The sequence below is a fragment of the Sus scrofa genome, chromosome 5 (assembly GCF_054392235.1).
Source record: "Sus scrofa isolate SSC_HxYL_T2T_F1_AM1 chromosome 5, Sscrofa_HxYL_maternal_Yorkshire_Landrace_v2.0, whole genome shotgun sequence".
NCBI classification, from domain to species: Eukaryota; Metazoa; Chordata; class Mammalia; order Artiodactyla; family Suidae; genus Sus; species Sus scrofa.
The window spans coordinates 51965227-51985376 of record NC_139387.1 but is presented as its reverse complement, the minus strand read 5'-3'; the positions used below and the strand labels follow the sequence as shown (position 1 = coordinate 51985376).

General features: G+C 37.1%; 1 protein-coding gene across 22 annotated transcripts in view; it reads left to right on the top strand.

Moving 5' to 3' along the window:
* Positions 1-20150, top strand: part of CCDC91 (coiled-coil domain containing 91) — a 396188-nt gene that overhangs the window by 353570 nt on the left and 22468 nt on the right. For 7 of the 22 annotated variants that reach the window (XR_014845230.1, XM_085024562.1, XM_085024563.1 and 4 more), the window contains exon 13: positions 16968-17032. The exons of 8 other annotated variants lie outside the window; for them this stretch is intronic. Coding sequence is in view for 11 of the 14 variants with exons in the window: in XM_085024562.1 (XP_084880688.1) it covers positions 16968-17032 (65 nt within the window). In the remaining 3 variants the exon portion in view is untranslated. 22 annotated transcript variants of the gene reach the window in all.

Sequence of the window (20150 nt, the reverse complement as noted above, 5' to 3'; positions counted from 1 at the left end):
GATGAAAAGATTCTCAACATTGCTAAACATCAGGAAAATGAAAATCAAAACCACGGTAAGCTACCACCTCACACCTGTCAGAATGGCTATCATCAAAAAGAACGCAAATAACAAATGTTGGCAAAGATGTGGAGAAAAAGGAATCCTCATACACTGGTGGTGGGAATATAAATTGTTGTAGCCATTGTGGCAAACAATATGGAGGTTTCTCAAAAAACTAAAAATAGAACTACCATGTGACCCAGAAATCCCATTGCCTGGGTATAGATTTGAACAAAACAAAATACTCATTTGAAAAGATATGTGCACCCCATGTTCGTAGCATCATTATTTACAATTGGCAAGATATGGAAGCAACCTAGGTGTCCATCAAAAGGTGAATAGATAATGAAGATATGATACACACACACACACACACACACACACACACACACACAAAATGGAATACTACTCAGCCATAAAAAAGAATGAACTTTTGCCATTTACAGCAACATAGATGGACTTAGAAGGCATTGTGCTAAGTGAAATAAGTCACAAAGAGAAAGACAAATACTATATGATCTCACTTATATGTGGAATCTAAAAAATACAACAAATTAGTGAATAAAACAAGAAGCAGACCCACAGATGTAGAGAACAAACTAGTGGTTACCAGTAAGGAAATGGAAGAGAGAGGGGAGGGGCATTAAGGGTGTAGGAGGGGGAAAGGAGGGCTATTGTGGGATTATATGAAACTGTCTCTGTGAAAGTTTTCAAAATTGTAAAGCACTATAGAATTGAAAGAATCTTTCATTCAATAAAAATGAATTAAAATAAAATAAATAATTTTTAAAAAGCACTGGACATGAATGGATGAGGTGACAAGACACCTAAATGAAAAGGTTGGCTTTCTCTATCAAGAATGCTGTAGGCTATTCCTTGGATTCTGGAACAATGAAAACAATTGCACAGACAGTAAAAATGAATTACAAATACTGACATCTAAAAGAAAAGTATATGTCTAATCAGTCCATTGACCATAATATTTTATGTCAATTACATAGAAGTAGCATAAATATTACTTTTTCTATTTATGAGATATTTTTTCATTAATTTTGTTTGTTCTACACAGATTTCCTGACTGCCATATATATATAATCTCTCTGTTTTTTGTCTTTCTCCTCTCAGTCTATTCTTCACATAGTGCCCATGTGAACATACTAACACATTCAACCATAATTATATCATATCATAATTTTTACATCTAAAAATAAGTTAGGGAGTTCGCATTGTGGCTCAGCGGTAACAAACCCAACTAGTAACCATGAAGATGTGGGTTCAATCCCTGGCCTCACTCAGTGGATTAAGGATCTGGCATTGCTGTGAGCTGTGGTGTAGGTCACAGACGCAGCTTGGAACTGGAGTTGCTGTGGCTGTGGTGCAGGCCAGCAGATGCAGCTCCAATTGGACCCCTAGCCCGGGAACTTCCATATGCCACAGGTGCAGCCCTGAAAAGCAAAATAATAATAGTAAGTTAAATATGCAAATCTTCTGACATAAAATTTCCATGTATTAGAATCTGTCTGAGAGAAACCCTTAACCATCTTCTGAAAGGAGTACACTCAGGTTGCAAGTTTCAGTGTTGCTCCAAAAATAAGACAAAATTGGAATAAACTTACATGTATGTCAATGGGGAATAGGTAAATAAAGCATGGAATATAGTCAAGCAATTTCTTTAAAATGATATAGGAGAAGTTTCCAGTATCGGCAGTGGAACAGGGTGATTATGTAAACCCTCCCATAGTTAACAATTACAAGATCTGGACCAGATATTTTTAAAGACCTATCTTTAAATGCTTGAGAGCATGCAAAATAGGCACAAGCCACTAGGAATGAACTGGACCTGGGTTTTAGCATATTCTTCTGTACTATTAAAATGTAATAATTTTTTTAAAACTGCAAATAATTAGATTCCAGTCTGTTTTACACATACTAAAACAAAACTTTAAAATTCAACTTTAGTTTCCTCCATATCTTTTAGATTAGGTTAAGCATGTTTTCACTTATAGAGTTAAAAGCATATTAATCATTTTTTTACTGGATTGCCTTGTTCCATTAGGGTTCCATTGATTCATTCAATCTCAGCAAATATTTTTTGAGTGTCTAACATGTGCCAGATCCTCTTCTAGAAGCTAGGGTACAGTAGTCAGCAAGACAGACAAGCTCTCTGCTCACCAGGGTTTTACCCAACTGTCTTGTTTAATAGAGACTTGTAAGCAGAAAGTATATATTCACCTAAAGGTATCATCTGAGGAAGAAACAAATCACAAGGAAAAAAGATAATAAAGAATAATTCTGGAGTTCCCGTCATGGTGCAACGGAAACAAATCTGACTAGGAACCATGAGGTTGTGGGTTCGATCCCTGGCCTTGCTCATTGGGTTAAGGATCTGGCGTTGCCATGAGTTGTGGTGTAGGTTGCAGACGTGGCTCGGATCTTGTGTGGCTGTGGCTGTGGCATAGGCAGACAGCTACAGCTCCGATTGGACCCCTAGCCAGGGAACCTCCATATTCCTCGGGTGTGGCCCTAAAAAGACAAAATAATAATAATAATAATAAAAATAATAATTCTTAGGATAATTCAGAATTGTAATCTTCCATTTTTTCAGTCATTTGGAATATCAGTGGATTGTAAATGTGTACTTTAATAGAGAATTCTTGTTTGGATTTCCCTTTTTTCTTTTATGTTGGGAGGAGCTTTGGGGAAGAACATGTCAACTTTTACATAAATATAACAGGTGTATTTGTGAAATGGAATTTATTGGGGTTTCTTTTAAATTCTTCCATTGTTCTGTAACCTATAGGCAATATATTGTCATTGATTATTTTTATACAATGTGCAATTTTTTAGGGCAAAAGAGTTAGAAATTTTTCTTTGATGTATTCAATAATCCTTACCATCCCAAAAGTTCTTGGTCATATAACTTTTATTACTAAACCACTAGGATTTTCACTATGTTTGTTCTAATTATTAAAACAATCCTAATAAAAAATCTCTAACTCAGCAGGAAGACCAAGTCAAATTTAAGTTTTAGTAATGTCAAATATTTCTCTTTTTGGCCACACCCATGACATGCAGAAGTTCTGGACCAGGGATTGAACCTGGGCCACAGCAGTGACAAAGCCAAGTCCTTAACAGGCCACCAGGGAGCTCCTCAGTTTTTGTTTGTCTTTTTTTTTTTTTTTCGGTCCTTCTGCCTTTTCTAGGACTGCGCCTGTGGTGTACAGTGGTTCCCAGGCTAGGGGTCCAATTGGAGCTGTAGCCACCGGCCCACATCAGAGCCACAGCAATGCAGGATCTGAGCCACATCTGCGACCTACACCACAATTCACAGCAACGCTGGATCCTTAACCAACTGAGCAAGGCCAGGGATCAAACCCACAACCTCCTGGTTCCTAGTCAGATTTGTTAACCACTGAGCCACAATGGAAACTCCCTCAGATATTTCTTGAAATACCCCTTTCCCAAGAACTTTCTCTAATTTCAGGAAATTTATGTCCTTACTTATCCTTTATCCTTTCTAAACTCTACGTGTGATGTAATTATGCTCTTTACTATGTTTTTCTTTTATTTTTTGCATCTGTTATATTTTTATGATATTTATGGATGTTTGTCCTGTATATTCATTAAGAACTGGTATTTTTATAAAGGATTCATGTGATTTTTTTGACTCTTTTATAAAAGAAATAAACCAGTAGACAAAAAACTGGTGTTTGAAATGAGGGAAGGTCTTAACAGTCACCAACATCACAAAATCTGGTTTGAGCACAAACAAGCCATTTCTCCTAGACAGCACCAGCCTTCACTGGAGCAAAGAGAGCCTCTACCTCTGCTTCGTGCCTTAGAGCAGCACCTCTCACCTTAATGTGCATGCATGCTTATAGACCTGGTTGAAATTCAGATTCTGATTCAGTAGGTCTTGGATCAGTCTGAACTTCTGCATTTCTAATAAAAATCCTGGTTGAGGGTATCCCCATCTCAGCACTCTGAACCTTTTGGACAGTATGGAATGTTTGGCATTGAACCTGGCCTGTCTACCCACTACATGCTGATGGCACTTTCCAGACCAGTCATGATATCAAAAATGTGAGTCTGTGAGATACAGAGTCACAGATTTTGAAAAACTCACAGTTTCCAAAGGAGACAGATAGGGGGGTTGGGGATGGGCTAGGGGTTTGGGATGGGAATGCTATAAAATTGGGTTATAATGATCATTGTACAACTAAAAATGTCATAAAATTCACTGAGTAAAAAAAAAAAAAAGCTGGGCACTTTCCATCATGGCTCAGCAGAAACAAATATGACCAGCATCCATGAAAATGTAGGTTCGATCCCTGGCCTCGGTCAGTGGGTTAAGGGTTCAGTGTTGCCGTTAGCTGTCGTGTAGGTCACAAACACAGCTCAGATCCTGCATTGCTGTGGCATAGGCCATTGGCTACAGCTCCAAGTGGACCCCTAGGCTGGGAACCTCCACATGCTCTGGGTGTGGCCCTAAAAAGACAAAAAAAAAAAAAAATCCCAAAAAACGAACTGGTGTTATACTATTTTATATTTTCTAAAATCACTCTGATCAAATTTATGGTATCTCTCCAATAGCTGAATACCAACATCAATTATAAAATTATAGTGATTATCATCTCATCTTAGATAATAGAAAGAGTGACTACACTGTCTCTGAGTTTAAAGCGTGATTGGATTTTCTCAGTCATCATCTGAAAAGGTTTCTCTAGGGGGCTTCTGTGGCATAAGTTTTTATCCCTCAACTAAGTATATATTTTTTCTCTTTCTCTTTCTTTAAAAAAACAAAAAAATCAACAGCTTGATCAAGTCATCCGCCAAAGAAGCCTATCCAGTTTGGAACTGTTCCTCTCCTGTGCTCAGAAACAGTTAAGTGCTTTAATAGCTACAGAACCAGTTGACATTGAATAAAGAGAACGTGACAAGCTAACCCACACTGGCAATGGATAAATCATTAGACCTCTGAAATACATGCTCTGAATTATAAAGATGCTTTTGTTTTCTTTCCAAACCTTGGAAAATTGATTTCCACTTCAAGGATAAACCAAAACAATATTTAGAAGAACTGCAAGAGATCTAATTTATTTTCTGTTGTTTTCTCCTTTACATTTACTATTATTTTACTAGTAGTTATAGCAGCAGCAACAGAAAGTATGATGTGACCCCATAACCATTGAAAAACTGCCACATTACCAAAAGTTAATTAAGTAAACTTTATAGCCTCTGGTGGCCTGCTAGATTGTATTTGGCAAAAATAATCAGTATCTTTACTTTCATTTCACAATGAATCTTGATAAGATTCTTGAATGTAATCATGCATTTATTTGATTTTGAGGCTAGAAACTGTATAGTTTTCAACATCATTTATTTATACGTGTAACTTAGATATAAAGCACTGATATGACAGAGAATCATCCTGATATCATCAAACCTCTTTTCTGCAGCAGAATCTATGTATTTTCATTGTTAAACCATTCAAACACTAAGGATTGTTAAATTAATTCAACTTCAGTCTGATGTATCACTGAAATGAGTATATGTGTGTTATGTGCTTACTTCCTGTTTCTGTTCTTTAAAGTCACTCTGAATCAATGAAATCATTTTTCTTATGAATTATATCATGGACTTAATCTCTAGAAAGAGAATGTAACTTCGACATTTATAGAAATTCAGGTTCAAATATAAGAGATGTGAAATCCTTTCCCAGTGCTTCAGAATGCACTTAATTCATGAGCAGTGTGCTTCATTGTAAAATCATGAGTTTTTTAAACATCAGAACTAAAATGTCATTAAAAATATCTGCAAACCTCTTGTCTTGTTTTCTGAAATGCTCCTATTTTCATGGGCTTTGTACTTTCCTGGGACTTCTCAGTGTAATAAAGAGCCTCAAATCTTATTTGTTATTATTTTTTAATCCTTTTAAAATTATTTGTTAAAAAATTTCCTTACTCAGACTTCTTTGGGAGTTCCGATTGTGGCACAGTGGAAATGAATCCTACTAGTATCCATGAGGATGCAAGTTCGACCCCTGGCCTCACTCGGTAGGTCAGGGATCCAGTGTTGCCGTGAGCTGTGGTGCAGGTCTCAGATGCAGCTCGGATCCTGTGTTGCTGTGGCTGTGGTGTAGGCTGGCAGCTGCAGCTCAGATTCAGCCCCTAGCGTGGAACTAAAACAAAAAACAAAGAACTTCCCTACCCATGGATGATGAGATTTTCAATATATACCTCCCCTAAATACTTATAATAATATTAACCAAGAATCTTTAAATGTTAATAACTACTTAGTTTTCTCTTACAAATTTAAACACGAAATTAAAGGAAGCAGGCCACTGACTTGAAATGCAGCATAGTAAAAAAAGGGAGAAAGGGCTCTTATTTCAGAAACAAGTCAATAACACAATATGATGGTTGTATTTAAAATCAGTTGACTCTGACATCAAATTTCAAATGTTTTACAAGTTACTCAGATATGAATTAGATGAAAATGAAGCATAACAGATCACTGAAACTAAGATCCAGAGATAGTGGAAATATCAAGAGATTATTAGCAGTCTACAGCTGTCTTTCACCCTATACCAGCAGAGTGGTTATTTTCTTCTTCCACTTGGGATTCCAACTTTGCTGTTGACATAGACAAATTGCTGTCTGAAGTAATTTGGAACAAACTGATATTGATCAGTCTGTGAATATTTGCAGAACACCCACCATGCACAATAATAAACTCTTGGATTGCTTCAGTACTTTTTTCACCACAGAGTTACCCTTAAAGATATCTGAAGATAATCATATGGACATAGGTTTATTCAATACATTAATTCTTCCAAACTGAATTAGCTAATACTCTATTTCTGTGGTCTTCATGTTATAGATTTCCACATTAAGAACTGCATTCTGTTTTTTCTTGGTTGTCACAAGGACCTAAACCATCTTGGGTAGCATTCACTAAATGAATTAGATGATAAGCATTGTGCTGTGACCAAAACACAAATATCTTGAAATGTGAGCCCAAAGTCTCAATGTTAGTCAACGTTTTGTATCTAAAACTTTCCCCACCTATTGTATGATTTCCTGAATTCTTTTTATATAGCATTTCCTACTTTTGTGTTTTGGTAAATAAGGCACTATTTTGAAAGACAGAGAGTAATTAGATCTTTTGATTGACAAAGCCACCACCAAACTGTGACTCCATTTTTAGTCATGCTTGAAGGTTCATTATTAGAAGAGTTCTTTCCTCCACACACACAAAAAAAGAACATCTGCTATATCTGCTTTGTGCCAAGTATTTTTTTTTCACATGTTATCTTGACAACCCTGTGAAGTTAAAATAACCCTGTGAAGGATATGATACATCCATCTTTATTAGGTGTTTATTTGCCCATGATAACCAGGCAGAGTTGGGATTCAACCCTAGAGCTTTCAACAGGTGGCTTTACTCTTTCTTTTACGCTGGAGATACCTGATTTCTCTCCACGAAGCATTATCTGGAAGTTTTTGTCCCGTGTTGTCTTATCACATTATTTTAATCTTTTAAGAAGGAGACTAGCCCCCTCTTACAAGCCTAGTTGGATTTTTTTTTTTTGAACTTTTTTTTGGGGGGGTCACACCCACAGCATGCGGAAGTTCCCAGGCCAAGGATCAAACCTGCACCACAGCAGCGAAAACACCAGATCCTTAACCACTAGGACCGCAGGGAACTCTGTAAGCCTAGTTGAAATTCTAGCCCTGCCACATTCTAACTGTGGAACACCAGACACGTTGCCTAACCAATTTGAGTCTTGGTTTTCTTGTTTGTTAGGTGATTTTTATAGTGGTTTTTATAGGCTTTTTTGTGAAAATTAAATTAAGCTTGTAAAACGCCCCATAGAGTAAACCTCACTGGTATGTCTACCCATTCACAATAAGCCCCCTTTCTCTGGGAACTGCTCACACATACAGGTGTGGTAACCCACAGACAACTGGCTTAACAGTATGCCTCTGCCCCTCTGACACTGACTAGCTGATCCACAGGTGAAGACCAGTTGGGCCTCTTGTGAAGGGTGATGGGGCTGAGATACTTCAACTGTTTTAGCCTAGGGTGACAGTCATGAACCCTAACTCTAAGGTCAGAAGTCCCCTGATAGCTGCCTTTCCTAAGTCTTGGATTCTTTGAGCTACCCAAGTATTCTTCCAATATGCCAGCACCACTTACTTTTTTCCCTTAAGCTAGCCAGAGCCAGTTTCTATTACATGCAACCAAAAAAGCATTAACGGAGGCAATCCAGCACAGAGCCCGGTGCATAATCCCTGGATACTCGGCCCTTGTAAATTCTTCATTTCCTCCACCATACTAATCCTCATCCAAAATGGGAACAGTCTTTGATTTATTTTAAGGAATGTTAAAAATATAACAACCAAAGCCCCTATTGTCTAATGAAGCCAAGTAAATCCACAGATACCTAAAACTAAGAACAAATAGTGCCCTATTTAGAAGTTCTCTGTCACTCACAATCTGGAGTAGAGGTTTAAATTCAGCTTCACTAAATGCTGATTCATGTTGCAATTCAAAGGAGGCTTACTCAGTGATTGCTTTGAAATCAAAACCAGAGTGATGTCCTTACGGCTGGCGTTATTCTGCACCGAGCTGGGTATCTATAATTATAACTTCTTTGCCTGACAGTTAAACTGAATGGAGTCAGGAAATGCTATCTATGCTTTCGAGAACAATTTAAAAAAAGAAGTATTCATTCACTGAATTAAAAAAAAATAATCATCTTTGCATAATAAATCCCGAATAAGGAAAAAAGCCATATATAGAAACCTGGAAAACATGTATGAAATGGCAAGAGAAAAAGAATTGTTAGATCCAAGCACTTAGCCCTTAGTCTTCTGTTTACAGACCCGTAAACAACTACTGTGTCTCTAAAGGCTCTCCTAACAAAGCAGAGAGCTAATGTGTTGTGAATCCACTTACTCGTAGGCATCACCACCAGCGTAATAGTAAGTAGGCAGAAACAATACATGAAAACTCACAGCTGTGACTGCCAGTTTTTTTGTTGTTGTTGTTGTTGTTTTAAAGCCAGACAAAACTAGAATTGTTCCCTTTAGTTAACTGAAAAATAAACACATTTTCATACACCCCAGTCTGCCATAATGCAGGGGCAACTTGAGCATCAGTCATTGGTCTATTTAAATACAAAGAGCTGGTAAGATTTTCTTTGCTTGCATCTAGTTTTCCCAGAAGTACCCCATTCTTAAGTTTATCCCCTTTATTTTTTTTAATTTTTAATTTTTTTATTTTTTTGTCTTTTTGGCTTTTCTAGGGCTGCTCCTACGGCATATGGAGGTTCCCAGGCTAGGGGTCTAATCGGAGTCATAGCCACTGGCCTACGCCAGAGCCACAGCAACACAGGCTCCAAGCCACGTCTGTGACCTACACCACAGCTCATAGCAACACCGGATCCTTAACCCACTGAGCAAGGCCAGGGATCAAACCCACAACCTCATGGTTCCTAGTCAGATTCGTTAACCACTGAGCCACAACGGGAACACCAAGTTTATTCCCTTTAAATTCCACCTCCTCCCCCCTGGACTTTGCATGCCAGGCTTTTTCTGTAGAATACATGTGGAATTAACTAATATTTTGTGTTAGTTGATATCTGTAAGTAATAATTTGTTAACTATTAATGATTATATAACATGCAAAGAAAAAAAATATATATATATATACCTTCCTGAAGGAAGAGCCCACATCTGCCTTGTTCATTGTATCCTGAAGGTGTTTCCTAGTGCCTAGCCTGTGTGTGGACTCAGTGTATAATCGAGTTAGTAAATAATTGAATCAGCTATTCTACTTGCAGTATAATAAATCAACTAATCCTAAGCTAACAGAATCTGACTCCTAATTTAAAGGATTAGCTAAAGTGGCTGTGTTTCTAAATGAAGTTCTAGAAGAAAGTTAAAGAACTCTCATAGAACAGTGGCCAGCCTTCTGAACACTTTAAAATGAATCTGTATTTCCTTTTTTTAAATTTTTATTTTTTTAATTTTATTTTTAAATGTTATTTTCTTTTTATTAGAATATATTTGATTTACAGTGTTGTGTCCTTTTCTGTGTAGCATTCTGACCTAGTCACACATTCTTTTCCTCATACTTTTTTCCATCATGCTCTCTCCCAAGAAATTGGATATAGTTCTCTGTGTTGTACAGTAGGACCTCATTGCTTATCCATTCTAAATGTAATAGTTTGCATCTACTAACCCTAAACTCCCTGTCCATCCCACTCCCTCTCCCCCTCCCCTCCACCTCCCTGGCAAGCACAAGTCTGTTCTCTGTGTCTATCTGCTACTAGGATGACTAAGTCATAGCTATAAGAACACTACTAAATTGATATGCTTCCAAATGTACAAGACCCTCTGAGAGTGTAAATAGGGAAGGACATAAGGAAAATTATATGAGAAATAACTTCTTGTTAGTGCCAAAAATACCTGGCCATAAGAGTGAGAAACAGCCTCCAGGTGAGTGGGCTATAGGGTAAATACTAGACTCATGGGTCCTGGTCCTTCTGGTTTGTTACAATAAGAGGGAGGGAGAAAGTTTTGAGAAAAGATTGTATGCATACGGTTTTGTAATCAAGAATAGGAGCTTCACAGGGCCCAGAAGGAGTGATGGGTGAGGAGAGGAGAGGGTTTGGGTTTGGGTCAGATCAGGGGACATTCAGAGCAATGTAGTATGAGAGTCCTGGTGATAACAGTGCCAAAGGATATCTGATAGTCTTTCTAAATCTAACTTGGACTCCCAACTGCGATGCAAACTGGTCTTGTATTTTTGAGAAGTATACAGAAATCAAGGAACAAACTCATCCAAAAGGTAGGAAAACTTGACTCAATCCTGGCGAACATTCAGTTCTCAGAAGTCTGGGAGCTGATTTAAACAGAAATAACTGAAGCCACAGAATGTGCAAATCACTGACTTTAACACAGCTCAGATACTGAAGCAGTTTATAGAAAATTTCTTGTGGCAAGATATATATGTAACAAATTTTGAGTTTTTGCTCTTTGGGGTAGGTGTTCATTTCTAAAAATGTTAGAACCATATGCATGTGTAACTGGGTCACCTTGCTGTACAGTAGAAAATTGACAGTACAGTGTAAACCAGCTACAATGAAAAAAATAAAAATCATCTAAAATTTTTTAAAAAGTTAGAACCACTGGACACTGTGCAAAGCACAACATTTATGGAATATACTTTTCCTGTAATTGTTTAAATCTTTTTTTTACCTGCTTTCCATAACTGCCAAAAATGTAAATGTTTAATCAGTTTTTTAAAATGTGATTCAAGGAGTAAAATTTTAGCTATTGTCTCAGGGAGTTATTCTTTAGAATTCATTCTACATTGTAATTTTACAGGCAAACCATATGTTCATGGTTTTTTAGACAGCTAAAAATAAGAACACACTTTATTTTTCTTAGAATTTTTTTTTCTCATAAAAGCAGGGAACAGAGTTTTTTTTTTACACTTTGTATCAAATCAAAATTGACATGTTGGTAGCAGTTGGATAAAATGAGGTAAACTAGGTAGAAATATCAAATCAGATTTTTAAAGAGAATTCCAGGCGTAGATTCCAAGTGGTCCAGATAACCAGGTACAGTTATTGACAAGTGAGATGGCATCTCTTTTTCATGAATTGAATTTTTCCAAAGTGCCACAGTGATGCTACCTAATATAAATCCTTGGTTGTTCTGGTGATTCTCCACATGAGGAATTCTGTGCTCAGAACTGTGTTTTATCTCTATTCATTAGAATTTGAGATGCATATTCTCTAATATACACATTAAGTGATCTACCTGGGAAGCCTGAAAATCCTCTATAACCCATCATGCAGTGTTACATAGGCTTCAACTGTAAATGCAGTGGGGTTGATTCCCTCATTTAAAAAAATTTTTCTTTCTTTTTACAGCCACACCTGTGGCATATGGAAGTTCCCATCCTAGGGGTTGAACCAGAGCCACAGCTGCCAGCCTACGCCACAGCTATAGCAACACCAAGTCTGAACCACATCTGCAATGCCTGATCTTTAACCCAATGAGAGAGGTCTGGGATTGATCCTGAATCTTCACAGACACCATATCAGGTTCTTAACCCACTGAACCACGATGAGAACTCCCATGGTGCCGTCATTTTTTATTTTCTTTCTACGTGATCTCTTCAGATTCCAGAGCCTTACATGCTCTGTAGAAACTCAAGGTCACCAACTTTAAGTCCAGAGTCCTGTATTCAACTGCCTACTTAATATTTCCACTTAGATATGGTACTTCACAGGTCAAAAACAACACTCTTGGAGTTTCTGTAGTGGCTCAGCATAAATGAATCCGACTAGGAACCATGAGGTTGGGGGTTCGAACCCTGGCCTCACTCAATGGGTCGAAGATCTGGCGTTGCTGTGAGCTGTGGTGTAGGTTGCAGACATGACTTGGATCTGGCATTGCTGTGGCTGTGGTATAGGTCAGCAGCTGTAGTTCCAATTCAACCCCTAGCCTGGGAACCTCCATATGCCGTGGGTGTGACCCTAAAAAGACAAAAAACAAAAACAAAAACAAACCAGCACTCTTCATCCTCACCCCACCTCAACCAACCAGAAGTCTTTGTCTCTTCTAACATTTTCCATCATGACGAATATCATCCCTCCCCATTTCTCCCTTCTCTCTCCCTCCCTCCTTCAAATTCAGTACTTTTCAGCTTTACTTCAAGACTTACCTAGAATCCATCTACTTTTTTTCCCCATTCATTCTCATGACTTCCTCCCTAACCAAAGCCTTTGTCATCTCCTGCCTAGACTTTTGATATACGCTGCTAAGTGAGCCTTTGTTCTTGTGCTTGCACCCAAATAATCAGTTCTCCATATTATAGGTAATAGTCTCTATGGGAAAATCCCTTGATAAATTTCACTTTGGGTACTAGGAACACATGCAGTACAGTAGGAATAGATTCAAGTCATTGGTGGTGGTTTCAGTCATTGGAACAGGTATGCTAACAGGATCAAGTGCAGATTAAATCTGATTGGGTTGAGAAAATGAGAAAGTTGGTAAATGGTTAAGAAACCTGACAGTCTGCAATGGGTTAGTGTATACCTATTTGGCATCCAGCTGCTTCCTTTTCACATCCTATTCTTTATGGCTTAAGCTTTGACCTGCTTGCTTCTCGACCATTACTTAGCTTTCTGCCTGGAGTGTTTCTCCTTGGGGTTTTGCCACAGAACATAACTCATTATTATAGAAGTTCCCATTGTGCCTCAGGGGGTTAAGAACCCAACTAGTATCTATGAGAATGCAGGTTTAATCCCTGGCCTCGCTCAGTGGGTTAAGGATTTGGTGTTGCTGCCAGCTGCAGCATAGGTCACAGATGTGGCTCAGATCTGGTGTTACTGTGGCTGTGGTATGTGTGGTGGCTGTGGCCTGAAGCTGCAGCTCTGATTCAACTCCTAGCCTAAGAACTTTCATATGGTACAGGTAGGACCTTAAAAAAAATTATAAATATCCACAATCTCTTAGATAACTCTTTTGAGATTGGTTGTGAATTTTATTCACAGTGGTGGGAAAAGTGGAAGTAAAAAATACTCCTTTTTCTCCCCCTCCCCCTTGTGCTAGTGGTGAATCTTTTGATCCAGAATTTTATATACTACCAAAAAATATGCAGCTTCAGACCATTCTGGGTATTTTCTGAGAGAGTGGAGTAATAGGCTCTAGATGCAAGGTAATGAAGGAATAGCACTTGCTTGGGGCATGGAAGACCAACATTTTCTCAGCCTTCATTAGCCTTCACCTAGAGAGGAGAGAGAGAGAGGATTCTCAGCCCTCAGAAAAACTGTATTCTTTCTTCTCTTTGCCATGTGGCCAAACCAATCTTGCCATTATGGTAAACACTGACGAATAACAAGGTAGGAGGCTTAGATGAGGGTTGGTTGGGTTGTAAGAAAAGGGAAATAGCAAAACCAGAGAAATTCCAACCAGGAGCACCCTGTCCCTTCCTGGCTTGCTGTTCTCATTATTATGTATTCAACTGACTAGCAGAAATACTTGAGAGGTGAAATGTATCATGTACCCCTCAGGAAAACAAGCTTGCTTCAACTAACTGAGATCACTGTCAGGTGGCCATGCTTCTTTCCTCTGCAAGATAGAGAATATGTTATCACATAAGACCACAAAGTTGGAGCATTTCCATGAAATAATTAATGACAAAACAAGGGGTGAAATTAAGGCATGAGACTGTTTTCACTCTTATTTTGTGCTGTAAGTATTTTTGCATACTTCCTCTTAAAGAATAAGAAAAAAGAAGCCTATATCTTAGTATGTTCAATAAGAAAGAGAAACTACAAACAGATAGCTTTACTGGCAATCATTTAGCAATGCTTCTGGATAGAACTTTTAGAAATGAGGGAAACTTCTATACCTGGATCATGTAATATGGTGACCACTAGCTATATGTGGCTATTGGATACTTGAAATGTGGTTAGTGTATTTTACTTAAAACTTTATTTTGTTTAATTTTAATTAAATTTAAATTTATATAGCTGCATGTGACTAGTAGCTACCATATTGGAGATTGAGAATCTAGAAAGTTCCTTGCCAGGGACGAAGCAATGACCAGGTTTATTTCCCTGATCTTTAACACAGTCAAACTTGTTTCCTTCCACCCTTCTTAAGATTACTGTGGGGAGCAAGCAGGTCATGAGTGTAGATGTGTGTGAAACTCTTTAAGGAAAGGTATTTCACTAGCAGAAAGCTAAGAGGGCAGTAATGTTGATATATTATTTAATTTTTATCATAAATAAAGGGTAAAAAAGACTAAATGAAACCAGCTATAATGGCAAAAATAAAAATCATTATTAAAAAAAAGACAATTTTGTGGAGTAACCTTTGACTAATGTGCTAGTCTCAGAGTGAGGAACATTCCTAGCTTAATGCCAACAAAGAGAAAAGACTTCTCTGACCTCTGGCCAAAATTATCCAAAAAATCAGAACCTCATCTCTTAAACGTAAGGAAATACTTTAGATACAGCCCTGGTTTACTTTTGAGAGTAACCTGGAGAGTCAATGTAACTTTGATCTTTAAAATGAAGCAGAAATTTAACAACCTCATCAACTCCATTGATTCAAAATAATTCAAATTAGTCCTTTTTCAAAAGTTGAATACTAAGGATTCAGACTTCCAAAATGGATTTTTATTAATTAAAAACTAATGTCTAATTAGTTATGAGTCTTCAAAAATATTTTATTTACACTCCTTCCCCAATAGTTGAATGTGTTGAGAAGCATCTTTTCACTAAAAAAAAAATATATATATATATATATATACACATATGTATGTGTATATGTATATACATATCAAGCTCCTATTGTGTATCATGCACTGTGGTGGACATCCACAATTCGTTAATGCTGTTAACAGTTCTTTTGAAGAAGAGGAAACCCAGGCTGAGAGAGGGTTATTAACACACCAATGATCACTGCTTTATAAGGTGTGAAGCTGACAGCCAACCAAGGGCTACCTAACTGAGTAGGTAGGTACCTACTCCCCACCTTATACCAGAGTCCATGCTTTTCAGAAGGGGAAACATTTCCTTTCATCAGGTTACCTATTTATGTAACCAGCCACTCAGTCTCCTTGGATTCACCTTTGTGATGTGTCTCCCACCAAAGGATGCTGATGATCTTGCTCAGTACAAATCCCAGGCTCAGCTTCTTGGTGACCAGATTATGCTGAGAGGTGCATCACCACACCTGCACTAAATCCACAGCTTATTGGAGTGTCAAGGCTTCTGCTGATGAGGCAAAGTTGTGGGAAAATCATTTCCCTGGTGGGAAAAGATCTGTGTTGTGCAGCTCAAGCAAATCAATCCAGCTTAATACTCTGATTTAATCTGGAGTTACATTAACTCAATGACAGGAAAGCCTGGCTGGACTATGAAGTCAAGAAATCAACTGTGAAACTATGAGCCAATATAAAGTAATGATAAAGATTCTTCCAGAAGACTAATCTTCTCCCAAACTCTAATCAATTCTTAAGGGAAATGATCAGTCCAAATCAATAACTTGATGGTGTGATGAGAATTATAACCTTGGATTTTCAGAGAAGAAAATAGAAGTGGCTTGAATAAAGTAATTTAATTCTGTTCTAATTCTTAGTCATAGAGCACAACATACAGCCAACACACACTAGCTCCCTTCTTCAAATTTTACTATTATTTGAAATTGATACAGTTGATCAGTGATAGTAACATCAGAAATTACATCACATATTAAGTAATTTGGAAATTCATGATAGAGTATTGTTGCCATTGCAAAACTTTACTGAGAGAGTATTTGTATTCTTCCCTTTCATAATTTGCCATGGTTTATGTAGGATGGAGCCAGAATGACCAGGTTCAAGTCTTGTGTCCATCATTCACCACCTTAATATTTAACCTCCCTTATGCCTCAGTTTCCTCAGTTTTACACAATAGAACTCACAAGGTTGTTAGGTTAATACATACGAAACCATTAAAATGATGGCTGCCCATAGAGTTTGTGTTCTGTATTCATTTAAAAAATGCTGTTCGCCTTTACTTTAAAATTTCCCATTATAATTATTTTTGTTAATATTTTTATATTGGTGGAATATCACTTTTTAGCTTTTAAAAATGCTTTTGTTATACTGATTCATTTGTTCTGGTGGATATCTTTTTCTCTCTGTCAAACCAAGTCTTAATTTATTTGAAACACATTTTATGATCTGTCATCTTTCAGCCAGATGTCCTATTAGCTTCTAAGGAAGAAGTTTAGAATTCTGTAAAACATCTTCAGAGAGGGTGCATAATAAGGCTTAACCAAATGACTTTTTTTGCCCTAGTGGCATCAAATATTTTGAGTATTCTAAAATGCTCTTTCCTTCAACAGTTATCTAAAATTAGAGCATCTGACAGCCATACGACCTCCATATTTCACTGTTGTGATTGTCTCAGGTATGTTTACCTTCTACAGATTTAGTCCCTTAATCTCTTTCTCTTCCTCCCCCTTCTCCCGCACTCTGCTGCATTCCTGTCTGCTGTGAAAAGTGGTGACAAATAATAATCTGAACTCGACCACAGTCATATGAAGTCAGATGGAGAACTTGGCCTTGTATCAAACCTTAAAGCAGAGGGGAAGGGTGGAAACTGCCGTCTTGTAAATAGCAAGCCACCCAGGGTGTAAGCCCTGAAAACATGTAAATAACACTACGTCTCATATGTTTTATTTCTCAATTTTGTCATGCTACCTTTGCCAGCTAGTTTAACTGAGTGTGATTTGCAATGTTATTTTATTGAACATTTTTTGACAATTTGAGTACAGCTCTGAATGTAGTATTAAATCCTCTTCTGGCTCGGCAGATTGCAAAATTGCACGCTCTGTCTACACATCAAATCCTAGGTCTGGAGGGGAATTCAGACTTGACCTCTTCCAGCACATCCAGAAAACACAGCATTTGAGCTCTCTCACAGCAGATGGTATTTCAAACTATCCTAAATGCCATCCATACAAGATTAATTCTGTTATTAAAGAATTTCACACAAAGATTAAAATTAAGCTTGTAAATTCTTATAATTTTTTTTTTTTTTGTCTTGTTCAAGGATCTCTAGCCAGCTCCAATGGCTGGACTAGTAAGTTTAATCACACCTCTCTGACTAAGGAGGAAACTAAATATCATAAAATATGTTAACGATTTATTCTAAATTCTTTGTGTGAGCTCTATGTGTCAGATTTGGGATTGGTCAATTTTTTAAACCATCAGGGCTCTGATATTGAGAAGATCCCAGAGAAAAGCTATGCTGAAGAACTCACAGGGACTCAATTCATCTCTGGCAACCCTTTTATAGAGATTTTTGGGATAGCCAGAAACTACACTGGCACAATACTTAAAGCTTTGGCCTCACATGAATTTAAATTATAATTATATTACATTATAATATTTTTCTAAGAATTCTATAAGAAAAAACATATATGGTCGAAGGAAGGAAAAAATTGCTTTAATCAAAGTTCCAATGGTTAAATATCATATATTCAGTGATAGAATCTAGATTTACCTCAAAACCATATATTTTAATCAGCTTCCCATTGAGCCTTCTATTCTCACAGATTCTGTTATTATTTAATATTGATTTTCAGCTATGAGTCAACAAAGAAAAGATATAATGCTTTAAAATATTAGCTCTATGGCATTTTAAATTTCTTTTAAAATGAATTTACATTGATTTTATTTTATTTTTCTAATTATATTTCACATTATTGTGCTTTGCAAATATTGCATTTTTTTTTTTACAAATTGAAGGTTTGTGGCAACCCTGGGCATAACATGTCTGTCAACCCCATTTTTCCAACATCATTTGTTCACTTTGTGTCTCCGTGTCACATTTTGGTCATTTTTATAGGAGTTCAAGATTTTTCAATATTCTTTTTAAAATTTTTTTATTATTGCTGATTTACAATGTTCTGTCAATTTCTGCTATATAGCAAAGTGACCCAATCATATACATATATTTTTTCTCACATTATTCTCCATCATGTTTCTTCACAAGTGATTGGATATAGTTCCCTGTACCATACAGCAGTGAATTTACATTGATTTTAAATCTAGCTTTAGTTCGATTTTTTAAATGTACTCAAATTGCAGAGTTCTTCATTCATTGGCACCTGAGATCTATTCATTTCATGTATGATTAAGTGGTTTCTTCATCAATTTATTGATTTAATTTGTATAATTGTCCCCTGTTAAAAGAAGCAATAGCTCTGTTATGTATTTCCTTGGAAATGTTTTAAACTGTATGTAAAGACTTCTGGTCTTATTCTCTCCAGTTCTCCTCTGTTTCTGGGATAGAGGATGGATTATATTTCCCTAAACCATGAGAGTTAGGGGAGCAGCCCTACAATACTAGTGGGCTATGAGCAAAACTGTATTATATCATGTTCAGGCCCAAATATTCAATTACTGCTGCCAGACCCACCAGCCCAAAGCTCTCTCCCCATGTTGAGCGATGGTGAAAGTGAACTCAGGTTAAGATTTTGGAGACCCAGGATCAAAACAGCCTATGTCAACAAGTTGCCACAAGAAGGACAGTTGGTTTGGAGGGTCTCCTGTAGCCAAACATGGTTTTATTTAAAAAAAAAAATTTTTAACGATTTTTATTTTTTTCCATTATAGCTGATTTAGAGTGTTCTATCAATTTCCTACTGTACAGCAAGGTGACCCAGTCACACATACATATATGTACATTCTTTTTCTCACATTGTCCTCTACCATGCTCCATCACAAGTGACTAGACATAGTTCCAGTGCTATACAGCAGGATCTCATTTCTTATCCATTCCGAAGGCAATAGTTTGCATCTAATAGCCCCAGATTCCCTGTCCATTCCACTCCATCTCTCTCTTCCTCGTCAACCACAAGTCTGTTCTCCAAGTCCATGAGTTTCTTTTCTGTGGAAAGTTTCATTTGTGCCGTATATTAGATTCCAGATATAAATGATATCAAATGGTACATGTCTTTCTCTCTCTGACTTAATTCACTTAGTACAAGAGTCTCTAGTTCCATCCATGTTGCTGCAAATGGCATTACTTTGTTCATTTTCTGGCTGAGTAGTATTCTGTTGCACATATATACCACATCTTCTTAATCCATTCCTCTGTTGATAGACATTTAGGTTGTTTCCATATCTTGGCTATTGTGAATAGCGCTGCAATAAACATACATGTGTCTTTTTCAGGGAAAATTTTGTCTGGGTATATGCCCAAGAGTGGGATTGCTGGATCATATGGTAGTTCTATATTTAGTTTTCTGAGGTACCTCCATACTGTTTTCCACAAATGGCTTTAATTGAATGAGAAATAAACCTTTTTTGGTGTAAGTCACTGAAATCTGTTAGTTTTCTGTTATTGCAGAATAACCTGTTCTCTTAATATAAATAGACAGGATATAACAAAACTCAGGAGAAAATCTAACTTCCTTGAGAATTTTACTGAGATGTACTTAGATCTTGTTCCCAAAAGATCCCATCAACTTTCTTAGCAATGAATGGTGGTTTGGTGTCTAAGGTTTACAGGCTCTACC